The sequence below is a fragment of the Hyperolius riggenbachi genome, chromosome 6 (genome assembly GCF_040937935.1).
Source record: "Hyperolius riggenbachi isolate aHypRig1 chromosome 6, aHypRig1.pri, whole genome shotgun sequence".
NCBI lineage: Eukaryota > Metazoa > Chordata > Amphibia > Anura > Hyperoliidae > Hyperolius > Hyperolius riggenbachi.
This window is the reverse complement of record NC_090651.1, coordinates 53,398,311-53,410,896: the sequence shown is the minus strand read 5'-3', so window position 1 is coordinate 53,410,896 and position 12,586 is coordinate 53,398,311. Positions and strand designations below refer to the sequence as shown.

The 12,586-nt window shown below is 48.1% G+C and overlaps 1 protein-coding gene across 3 annotated transcripts in view; it reads left to right on the top strand.

Moving 5' to 3' along the window:
* Window positions 1-12,586, top strand: part of MIER1 (MIER1 transcriptional regulator) — an 80,833-nt gene that overhangs the window by 41,302 nt on the left and 26,945 nt on the right. The window contains exons 5-8 of one of the 3 annotated variants that reach the window (XM_068239274.1): window positions 4,120-4,246; window positions 4,348-4,412; window positions 7,959-8,018; window positions 9,849-9,921. In XM_068239274.1, coding sequence (XP_068095375.1) covers window positions 4,120-4,246; window positions 4,348-4,412; window positions 7,959-8,018; window positions 9,849-9,921 — 325 coding nt within the window. The remainder of the gene's footprint in view (window positions 1-4,119; window positions 4,247-4,347; window positions 4,413-7,958; window positions 8,019-9,848; window positions 9,922-12,586) is intronic. The other 2 variants (XM_068239275.1, XM_068239276.1) reach the window with 2 other exon arrangements.

The following is a 12,586-nucleotide window of genomic DNA, read 5'->3' as shown; positions in this document are numbered from 1 at the left end:
CTGTATAGGCTCGAAAGCCTACTACCAATTAAACATATTGGGCGATGTGCATCTCTGTAATGAGAAGGGGTGTGGTCTAATGACATCAACAACCTATATCAGATGTGCATAATTATTAGTCAACTTCCTTTCCTTTGGCAAAATGGGTCAAAAGAAGGACTTGACAGGCTCAGAAAAGTCAAAAATAGTGAGATATCTTGCAAAGGGATGCAGCACTCTTAAATTGCAAAGCTTCTGAAGTGTGATCATCGAACAATCAAGCGTTTCATTCAAAATAGTCAAGAGTCGCAAGAAGCATGTGGAAAAACCAAGGCGCAAAATAACTGCCCATGAACTGAGAAAGTCAAGCGTGCAGCTGCCAAGATGCCACTTGCCACCAGTTTGGCCATATTTCAGAGCTGCAACATCACTGGAGTGCCCAAAAGCACAAGGTGTGCAATACTCAGAGACATGGATAAGGTAAGAAAGGCTGAAAGACGACCACCGCTGAACAAGACACACAAGCTGAAACGTCAAGACTGGGCCAAGACATATCTCAAGACTGATTTTTCTAAGGTTTTATGGACTGATGAAATTAGAGTGAGTCTTCATGTGCCAGATGGATGGGCCCGTGGCTGGACTGGTAAAGGGCAGAGAGCTCCAGTCCGACTCAGACGCCAGCAAGGTGGAGGTGGAGTACTGGTTTGGGCTGGTATCATCAAAGATGAGCTTGTGGGGCCTTTTCGGGTTGAGGGTGGGGTCAAGCTCAACTCCCAGTCCTACTGCCAGTTTCTGGAAGACACCTTCTTCAAGCAGTGGTACAGGAAGAAGTCTGCATCCTTCAAGAAAAACATGATTTTCATGCAGGACAATGCTCCATCACACGCGTCCAAGTACTCCACAGCGTGGCTGGCAAGAAAGGGTATAAAAGAAGAAAAACTAATGACATGGCCTCTTTGTTCACCAGATCTGAACCCCATTGAGCACCTGTGGTCCATCATAAAATGTGAGATTTACAAGGAGGGAAAACCGTACACCTCTCTAAACAGTGTCTGGGAGGCTGTGGTTGCTGCTGCACGCAATGTTGATGGTTAACAGATCAAAACACTGACCGAATCCATGGATGGCAGGCTTTTGAGTGTCCTTGCAAAGAAAGGTGGCTATATTGGTCACTGATTTGTTTGTTTTGTTTTTGAATGTCAGAAATGTATATTTGTGAATGTTGAGATGTTATTTTGGTTTCACTGGTAAAAATAAATAATTGAAATGGGAATATATTTGTTTTTTGTTAAGTTGCCTAATAATTATGCACAGTAATAGTCACCTGCACACACAGATATCCCCCTAAAATAGCTAAAACTAAAAACAAACTAAAAACTACTTTCAAAAATATTCAGCTTTGATATTAATGATTTTTTTGGGTTCATTGAGAACATGGTTGTTGTTCAATAATAAAATTATTCCTCAAAATTACAACTTGCCTAATAATTCTGCACTCCCTGTAATCTAGAAGTTCACATACCTTTTCCACCTGCACTGTGAATGTTTACATGGTGTGTTCAATAAAAACATGGAAACATTTAAAGGGAAGGTTCAGGGACAGTAAAAAAAAAAATCCACTTACCTGGGGCTTCCTCCAGCCCGTGGCAGGCAGGAGGTGCCCTCGGCGCCGCTCTGCAGTCTCCTGGTGGCCGACCAGGCCAGCGGCCAGGTCAGGCTTTTTCTGTGCTCCATTATGCGTTTCACGCCGGCGCGCTGACGTTATCGGACGTCCTCCGGGCCGTACTGCGCAGGCTCAGAACTACTGAGCCTGCGCAGTGCAGCCCAGAGGACGTCCGATGACGTCAGCGCGCCGGCGTGAAACGCATAATGGCGCGCAGAAGAAGCCCGACCTGGCCGCCGGCCTGGCTAGGTCGGGTCGACCACCGGGAGCCTGCAGAGCGGCGCCGAGGGCACCTCCTGCCTGCCACGGGCTGGAGGAAGCCCCAGGTAAGTGGATTTGGATTTTTATTTCTTTTTATTGTCCCTGAACCTTCCCTTTAATTGATTGTGTGGTATTAGTTTAAGCAGGCTGTGATTGTCTATTGTTTGGACTTGGGTGAAGATCAGATCACATTTTATGACCAATATGTGCAGAAATTCAAATAATTCCAAAGGGTTCACATACTTTTTATTGCTACTGTATATATTAAACTTCAATTATACTTTTTGGACACTAGATGGCACTAAGCACTCTGGAAGTTACCAGGAAGTGATCAATCGTTTTTGTAACTACACTTTTTACTTTCACTTTGATGAATGAACATGCCACAAGAATGGAGGCATGTTTATTCATTTTCAGCACTTTGACCAATTGCCGATACTTAAAGAGTCTGAAGCCAAAATAATTTGGTCTTTTTATTGCTCAGTAATGTTAAGCAGTAAGATCAAAGCTGATTCACCACAACAGCACGGCAGAACAAGGTATTTAGCCCCCCAAAATTCCAGGTCCACTTTCCAGGTCGTGGATTTTGCTGCCCGGGGGAGGCAGAGCTTTGCGCTTAGCTCTGCCTCCAATCCAGTCGATCTCCACCTCTCCCCGCCCCCTCAGTGAAAGAAGACTGGGAGAGGCGGAGATTGACTGGAGCAGAGGCAGAGCTACTGCACACAGCTCTGCCTCTACCAGGTAGCGCAGGGAGAATATTGCATCGGGATTTCGTGCGGATTAAGACCTCATTGTGTTGCGGCGAATCAGTTTTGATCTTACTGCTTAACATAAGTGAGCAATAAAAAAAGGAAATTAGTTTGGCTTCAAACTCTTTAAATCCCCCCATGAACGAGCAGCGGGAGTGGACATGCGCGCACGCCCATTGCAACTACGTTGGACGCATATCTCCATCCAGATTGATTTACAGCGGCCCAATCTGGACTGATAAATCAGTCCAGATAGAAGCAACCTGTTAAAGAGACTCTGTAACATGAAAAACCTCCCCTGGGGGGTACTCACCTCGGGTGGGGGAAGCCTCCGGATCCTAATGAGGCTTCCCACGCCGTCCTCTGTCCCACGGGGGTCTTGCTGCAGCCCTCCGAACAGCCGGCGACAGGCCCGACTGTGACTTCAACATTTACCTTTGCTGGCTCCAGCGGGGGCGCTGTGGCTGCTTTCGGCACGAAAATAGACGGAAATACCCGATCTCCGTCGGGTCCGCTCTACTGCGCAGGCGCCGGAAACTTGCACCTGCGCAGTAGAGCAGACCCGACGGCGATCGGGTATTTCCGCCTACTTCGGAGCCGTCAGAGCGCCTGCGCAGGAGCCGGGAAGGTAAATATTGACGTCGTCTTTCACGGAGGGCTGCAGCGAGACCCCTGAGGGACGGAGGACGGCGTGGGAAGCCTCATTAGGATCCGGAGGCTTCCCCCACCCGAGGTGAGTACCCCCCTGGGGACGTTTTGTCGTTACAGTTCCTCTTTAAAGTCGACCCAAATTAAAAATACAAGATTTCAGAAATAAAATCTATTTTCTAAATTATAATAATAAATAGCAGCCTTTTTTTCGGCTGCATGATGACAAATCTAAAATAATTTACGTTTATTGGAGAAACCCCTCCCTTCCTTTCAAATTGCCGGGACAGAATCCGGCAAACTGGTGGAGTAGATGGTGTCCAGCAAAGGAGGAATTACTAATGGCTGCCACCTGTATAACCCTAGCTATGAAAAGAGAAGGGTGAAAAGCAGTCACTGAAATGCTCATAGGCTTTAAAGGATTGTTTATTTATCTTTGTATGTGTCAGAGTGGTTCAACTAAATACTTTGAATTTAAAAAAATGTTTGGTTTGGGTCCGCTTTAAGCAATGCCAGTTGCCGGGCAGTCCTGTTGATCTCTGGCTGCAGTAGTGTCTGAATCACACACCTGGAACAAGCATGCAGCTAATCCAGTCAGACTTCAGTCAGAAACATTCGATCTGCGTATGCTTGTTTAGGGTCTATGGCTAAAAATTTTAGAGGCAGATCATCAGTAGTACAGCCATGGACTCAGCATTGTTTAAAAGGAAATAAATATGGCAGCATCCATATCCCTCTCACTTCAGGTGTCCTTTAAGGTGTGTGTTGTATATTTTCTGTATAGTTATCACACACACTGATAGTTTACATGCTCATCAGGATGAAAATAAAGATTTGTCAGGTCAGGAAGACGAGACTCAGTCCTCCAATGAGGACCCGGCACCCTCTGTGACTCCAGACGCACCTGAAGTCATCCGTCCTCGGAGGTGCAAGTACTTTGACACCAGTAAGTTCACCACTCCCATTCAAACTTTTCACTTTGTTTCTGACTGCTGCTCATTCTCAGCTAATGTCACTGAGTGTAAAATATGAACGTTGTCTTGTCAGATAATGAAATAGAAGAAGAATCTGAAGATGATGAAGATTATATTCCTTCAGAGGACTGGAAAAAGGTAGGGCTCGGCAATGATCACCCTAGTGCACTTAATAAACTCTTCCAATATATTTAGAGAATGCCTATACTTATCCTACTTACTTGCTGAAGATGTTTACAGATAGAAATGATGAAACCAAGCATCCCAATAGTGTATTTAAAGTGAACCCGAGGTGAGCGTTACATGGAGGCTGCCATATTTATTTCCTTATGAGCAATACCAGTTGCCTGCGTTCCCCGCTGATCCTCTGCCTCTAATACTTTTAGCCATAGACCCTGAACAAGCATGCAGCAGATCAGGTGTTTCTGATAATGTAGTCAGGACTCATAACTGATGAGATCAGCAGCATGCTTGTTTCTGGTGTACTTCAGACACTACTACAGTCAAAGAGGTCACCAGGATGCCAGGAAGCTGGTATTGTTTAAAAGGAAACATATACTGCAGCCTTCATATCATTCTTACCTCGGGTTCACTTTAAAAAATGCTATTTTTCTTTACCTCTCCCACCACCCACCAGCATTATACAGCTTCAGGCCTGGGGCTGGTGGAACACGTCTGTATGCCCTTCTGATTGCCCAGATCTATGCACATCGCCATATATGTATGTGTAGATCCAATGCAGTGCGTGATCTCTGCCCTATGTCACTGAGCTGCGCCTCATCACATGCATGTGCAGTGTGATCTTTAATAGATGCACTCATAATTCTTGAAATACTAGGTCTGTGGCAGCACAGGATCTTACTGAGGCAGCGTACTTCTAAGGCCTGGTACACACCATGCAATTTTCCCATCAGATTGACTGGAATTTTGCCGTCGTTCAATCATTTCCAGCATGTCCAATCTGTTTCCAATCGACAAAAGGATAGATTTTGAGATCAGTGTTGCGCAACATCGATCCCTTTCTCTGTGCTGATGCCACCTCGCTCAGATGTGCGGGGCGTGGACGGGCACCGCTCTACTTCCTGTGTCAAGTGCTTGTAGGAACCTGGCAGGCACATGGGAGGATCTGATAGGCCGCTGAGGCACCACCTTTCAGCTGCCTGTGTGATAAGAGGCTTTAGGCTGAGACTGCAGAAAAAGAAAATGGAAAGGTTGGATGTCTTTTTGAAGAGTGCATAAAAATACACAAGCCTGGCTAGTACAAATTTAGAAATAAAAGTGTATGTCACAATGCTCAGCAGTTCCAGAGATAGTGGTCACTAAAGTCCTTTGCAAATATATTTTTTTCTTGATTTCCTCCTCTACCCCCAGGCCTTCCTCTCTTCCCTAAGGGTATGTACACACATCCAATTTTGATTGGCCAATTGTACCGCTTCCATATAGTATGAAAGCTTATCCACACAATGGGCCTGATTTACAAAGCGGTGCTAACAGTTAGCATGCTGGTGAAATGCCCTTTATCACGCCTAAACTCAGTTTAGGTGTGATAAGATTAGGCATGATAAGTTTAGGTGTGATAAGTTTAGGCATGATAAGTTTAAGCACCAACTGCGTTAGCACCGCAGTGCACAGCTGATCAAAAGTTTTGCGCTAGTAAAGTCTGGTGCACTTCGCATAGAGTTTAATGGCGCTGCTTTGCGTGCGGGACTTTGCGCGCGATCTAAACTTATCTAAACTTAGCATGCCTAAACTTATCACGCCTAAACTGGCTTTTCACCAGCGTGGTGCAATGGTTATCACGCCTAAAGTCTCTAACTGGGTTAGCACCGCGTTGTGAATCGAGCCCAATATGTTCATAGTATTCAAATTCTGTTGGCCCTCATGCTACATGGAGGTGGTAAAATTAACCAATCGTTGACCAATCAAAATTGATTGTGTGTACACACCCTTAGAGCCATAATGCATTGTTAGATGTTGAAAGTTATCAGGTATATGGTGATATCATTTCTGACCAATATCTATTATTTCCTGGGTTACCACTGTGGGTACCGCTGTCTGCTGAGATTTGATGTAATATAGTCTGTCTATTGAAACTGCTAGCACTGTATACTGCTTTCAGTACAGAGCTGTGATAACATCTCTCGAGTGTCGCATCTGCCCGCATCCCTCCCCCGCTCACATCGGTCTGACATTTGACTATTCCAATTAGTTGTTAAGTACAGCGATCAAACAAGGACCGAGAGGGATTTGATTGTCAATCGATATTTCAATAGATTTAGTATATTTATCATTATATCTAGTATTAAATCTGTTGACAATATCTAATTGTGAACGTCCAGCCTAATGCTTGGTACACACAATGCAATTTTCCCATTAGATTGACTGGAAATTTCCCATTGTTAGATAATTTTTAACATGTCCGATCTGCTTCTGATTGAGAAAGGGATCATTTTATGCAGCACTGATTTTAAAATAGATCCCTTTTTCTAACGGAATCAGATCCGACATCTAGAGCATTATCAAATTATGGGAAATTTTCTGTCGGTCTGATGGAATAATTGCATTGTGTGTACCAGACATTAGAGTGCACACATACATCCAATTTTGATTAACAAATTCCTCCACTTCCATCTTGTATGAGGGCCTACTAATTTTGAATACTATGAACAGATTGTATACCTATTAGATAGAAGCCGTAAAATTGGGCAATTGTTGTTCAATCAAATTGCCCTTGCCACTGCTCCGCTCCCAGCCGGTGGCCCGGGGACCATGGTGCAGATGCCAGGTCGGCATCTACTGCGCCTGCGCGAGAGCCGCTTGGGGTCACGCTGACCTAGTCTGGAGCAGGGCTGTGGAGTTGGAATCGAGGAGTCGGAGCAATTTTGGGCACCTGGAGTTGGAGTCTGAGTCGGTGGTTTTGCAAACTGATGAGTCTGAGTCGCATGATTTTTGTACCAAATCCACAGCTCTGGTAAGTATTAGACTAAGGAGTCTGGTCTCGAGGAGTCAGAGCCATTTTGGGTACCTTGCGTTGGAGTCGGTGGTTTCATAAACTGAGGCGTTGGATTCAAATTATTTTTTTTACCAACTCCACAGCCCTGGTCTGGAATGTAGTGGCAAGGCGCAGTAGATGACATCGGCGGGAAAGCAAGCGGCTGGCGCAGTAGATGCCTATCGGCATCTGCACCGGAGGGGACCCCCGGGCCACCACTGGGAGCGGGGCTGCGGGCGAGGGCACAAGACTGTTGCCAGGGGCTGGAGGAAGCCTCGGGTAGGTAGATTTTTGTTTTTAAATACCTCGGATCTGTCCTTTAAGCCTCATACATACGTACAAGGCATGTTGCTTGGCAGGGATTGAGACTCAAACCCTCAGGTGACATTGTGAGTCCGAGACTGTACAGATGCGCCACTAGTCTACAGGCTAGTGATGCGTTTTGTGCACAAGGAGCGTCATGCAGTAGGTGGAGTAAGAGGTTAAATCGATCCACCAGGCTAATCCCTGGCCAATCCACCATGGGTGTTGGGGTCTACTGTACTTGCGCTAGATTATAGGCAGAGGCGGTCGTTCTAATATCGAGTTTAATCCAGCTTGTGTACAAGGCATTAGTGTGATAGATAGCTTCACTGATCAATAGGGAAACTCTAGAGCTCAATTCACTTTAATCTTACTTTTATCTTCACCAGATTTCAGCACCCTGTATCTCTGGAACTACTGACTGTTTTGACATAAAGTTTTCACACAAGGTAACCTTTGACTGTGTATTTTTTTCATTCCATTTTCCATCACCAATGTTTGTATTAGGTTTACCTGAAATTTTCCTGTGCTGGCCCAACACATGCGCATAACACGGTGGGTCAGAGGAGGTGCTAGGCATAAACCATCCATGAGAGGGCGCTAGGCATAAACCACCCATGAGAGGGCGCTGGGCATAAACCACCCATGAGAGGGCGCTGGGCATAAACTACCCATGAGAGGGCGCTAGGCATAAACCACCCATGAGAGGGCGCTGGGCAGAAACCACCCATGAGAGGGCGCTGGGCAGAAACCACCCATGAGAGGGCGCTGGGCAGAAACCACCCATGAGAGGGCGCTGGGCAGAAACCACCCATGAGAGGGCGCTGGGCAGAAACCACCCATGAGAGGGCGCTGGGCAGAAACCACCCATGAGAGGGCGCTGGGCAGAAACCACCCATGAGAGGGCGCTGGGCAGAAACCACCCATGAGAGGGCGCTGGGCAGAAACCACCCATGAGAGGGCGCTGGGCAGAAACCACCCATGAGAGGGCGCTAGGCAGAAACCACCCATGAGAGGGCGCTAGGCAGAAACCACCCATGAGAGGGCGCTAGGCAGAAACCACCCATGAGAGGGCGCTAGGCAGAAACCACCCATGAGAGGGCGCTAGGCAGAAACCACCCATGAGAGGGCGCTAGGCAGAAACCATCCATGACAGTGTGCTAGGCATAAACCATCCATGAGAGGGCACTAGGCATAAACCACCCATGAGAAGGCGCAAGGTATAAACCGTCCATTAGAAGGCACTAGGTATAAACCATCCATGAGAGGGAACTAGGTATAAACCATCTATAGAGGGTGCTACGTATAAACAGTCCATGAGAGGGCACTAGGTATAAACCATCTATAGAGGGTGCTATGCATAAACCATCCATGAGGAGGCGCTAGGTATAAACCGTGCATTAGAAGGAGCTAGGTGTAAACCATGCACGTGCTGGTTATAAACCATCCATGAGAGGGTGTTAAAGGGAACCTTAACTGAACGGGGGTTAAAGAGTTTTACTTACCTTGGGCTATTACCAGCCCCCTGCAGCAGTCCTGTGCCCTCGGCGCCGCTCTGGAATCCTCTGGTCCCCCCCCCCTGTCACTTAGTTTCATTTTTGACGACTCACCAGTCGCCGGCCGCCATGCGTATTATTGGACGCATTCACCAATGCAATTAGTGCTATAGCGTAGATATGCGGCAACGCGTATTTTTGTACGTGTTGCGGTCCGCAATAGCGCTAATTGCATTGGTGAATGCATCCAATAATACGCATGCCGGCCGGCGACTGGTGAGTCGTCAAAAACGAAACTAAGTGACAGCGGGGGACCAGAGTATTCCAGAGCAGCGCCGAGGGCACAGGACTGCTGCAGGGGGCTGGTAATAGCCCCAGGTAAGTAAAACTCTTTAACCTCCCCCCCTTCCCCCCCGTTCAGTTAAGGTTCCCTTTAAGTATAAACCATCTTTTAGGTGCTAGGTATAAACCGTGCATTAGAGGGCGCTACATATAAACCATCCATGAGGTGGTGCAAGGCATAAACCATCCAGGAGAGAACGCTAGGCATTAATCAGTCGTTCATATGAAGAATTATTCATAAACTCTGCCTGGAACCACCAGGGTTTGTAGATTATGGAGGTTCCATGTACTGGAAGAAAGGTACTCTCTAATGGTGCAAATTTCCAAAGAGTTACAAAAATCTTATTCCTGTAATGGATGTTCTCAAATAATTTAAACTTATTGAACTGAGTTAAAGTATTAAATCATTTAAATACTTATTTAAATAACTTTTTGTTGTAGGAGATTATGGTGGGATCCATGTTTCAGGCTGAAATCCCGGTTGGCATCAGCAAATATCGAGAAGCAGAAAAAGGTGAGCTCTGGTTATATTGTAGAAACAGTAATGTGGTGTTGGTGTTCTAATTCTAAACACCGGAATACTCCTGACTGCCGCTGCTCAGCACCAAACAAGCGGGCAGGGACAGGAGGAGTTCACTGGCTTACATGTCGCATGAGTGTGGTGTGTGAATGGCAGGAAGTGGTGAAGGACCATTGGATTCTTAGTTTGCAGGTGGTATCAGGGAGCTCCTTTGTTTCAGGTGGTATCAGGGAGCTCCTTAGTTGCAGGTGGTATCAGGGAGCTCCTTAGTTTCAGGTGGTATCAGGGAGCTCCTTAGTTGCAGGTGGTATCAGGGAGCTCCTTAGTTTCAGGTGGTATCAGGGAGCTCCTTAGTTGCAGGTGGTATCAGGGAGCTCCTTAGTTGCAGGTGGTATCAGGGAGCTCCTTAGTTGCAGGTGGTATCAGGGAGCTCCTTAGTTTCAGGTGGTATCAGGGAGCTCCTTAGTTTCAGGTGGTATCAGGGAGCTCCTTAGTTGCAGGAGGTATTGGAAAGCTCCTTAGTTGCAGCTGCTATCAAGGAGGTTCTTAGTTAATAATAATAATCCGAACATTTGTATAGCGCTTTTCTCCTGTCGGACTCAAAGCGCTCAAGAGCTGCAGCCACTGGGACGCGCTCAAGAGGCCACCCTGCAGTGTTAGGGAGTCTTGCCTTGAACTCCTTACTGAATAGGTACTTGACCTAGCCAGGATTCGAACCCTGGTCTCCCATGTCAAAGGCAGACCCCTTAACCAGTACTCTATCCAACAGTTGCAGGTGGTATCAGGGAGCTCCTTAGTTGCAGGTGGTATCAGGGAGCTCCTTAGTTGCAGGTGGTATCGGGGAGCTCCTTAGTTGCAGGTGGTGTTGGGGAGCTCCTTAGTTGCAGGTGCTGTCGGGGAGCTCCTTAGTTGCAGGTAGTGTCGGGGAGCTCCTTAGTTGCAGGTGGTGTCGGGGAGCTCCTTAGTTGCAGGTGGTGTCCGGGGAGCTCCTTAGTTGCAGGTGGTGTCGGGGAGCTCCTTAGTTGCAGGTGGTGTCGGGGAGCTCCTTAGTTGCAGGTGGTATAGGGGAGCTCCTTAGTTGCAGGTGGTATCGGGGCGCTCCTTAGTTGCAGGTGGTATAGGGGAGTTTCTTAGTTGCAGGTGGTGTCGGGGAGCTCCTTAGTTGCAGGTGGTGTCGGGGAGCTCCTTAGTTGCAGGTGGTGTCGGGGAGCTCCTTAGTTGCAGGTGGTGTCGGGGAGCTCCTTAGTTGCAGGTGGTGTCGGGGAGCTCCTTAGTTGCAGGTGGTGTCGGGGAGCTCCTTAATTGCAGGTGGTATAGGGGAGCTCCTTAGTTGCAGGTGGTATCAGGGAGCTCCTTAGTTGCAGGTGGTATAGGGGAGCTCCTTAGTTGCAGGTGGTGTCGGGGAGCTCCTTAGTTGCAGGTGGTGTCGGGGAGCTCCTTAGTTGCAGGTGGTGTCGGGGAGCTCCTTAGTTGCAGGTGGTGTCGGGGAGCTCCTTAGTTGCAGGTGGTGTCGGGGAGCTCCTTAGTTGCAGGTGGTGTCGGGGAGCTCCTTAGTTGCAGGTGGTGTCGGGGAGCTCCTTAGTTGCAGGTGGTATCAGGGAGCTTCTTAGTTGCAGGTGGTATAGGGGAGCTCCTTAGTTGCAGGTGGTATAGGGGAGCTCCTTAGTTGCAGGTGGTGTCGGGGAGCTCCTTAGTTGCAGGTGGTGTCGGGGAGCTCCTTAGTTGCAGGTGGTATAGGGGAGCTCCTTAGTTGCAGGTGGTGTCGGGGAGCTCCTTAGTTGCAGGTGGTGTCGGGGAGCTCCTTAGTTGCAGGTGGTGTCGGGGAGCTCCTTAGTTGCAGGTGGTGTCGGGGAGCTCCTTAGTTGCAGGTGGTGTCGGGGAGCTCCTTAGTTGCAGGTGGTGTCGGGGAGCTCCTTAGTTGCAGGTGGTGTCGGGGAGCTCCTTAGTTGCAGGTGGTGTCGGGGAGCTCCTTAGTTGCAGGTGGTATCAGGGAGCTCCTTAGTTGCAGGTGGTATAGGGGAGCTCCTTAGTTGCAGGTGGTATAGGGGAGCTCCTTAGTTGCAGGTGGTGTCGGGGAGCTCCTTAGTTGCAGGTGGTGTCGGGGAGCTCCTTAGTTGCAGGTGGTGTCGGGGAGCTCCTTAGTTGCAGGTGGTGTCGGGGAGCTCCTTAGTTGCAGGTGGTGTCGGGGAGGTATTGGAAAGCTCCTTAGTTGCAGCTGCTATCAAGGAGGTTCTTAGTTAATAATAATAATCCGAACATTTGTATAGCGCTTTTCTCCTGTCGGACTCAAAGCGCTCAAGAGCTGCAGCCACTGGGACGCGCTCAAGAGGCCACCCTGCAGTGTTAGGGAGTCTTGCCTTGAACTCCTTACTGAATAGGTACTTGACCTAGCCAGGATTCGAACCCTGGTCTCCCATGTCAAAGGCAGACCCCTTAACCAGTACTCTATCCAACAGTTGCAGGTGGTATCAGGGAGCTCCTTAGTTGCAGGTGGTGTCGGGGAGCTCCTTAGTTGCAGGTGGTGTCGGGGAGCTCCTTAGTTGCAGGTGGTGTCGGGGAGCTCCTTAGTTGCAGGTGGTGTCGGGGAGCTCCTTAGTTGCAGGTGGTGTCGGGGAGCTCCTTAGTTGCAGGTGGTGTCGGGGAGCTCCTTAGTTGCAGG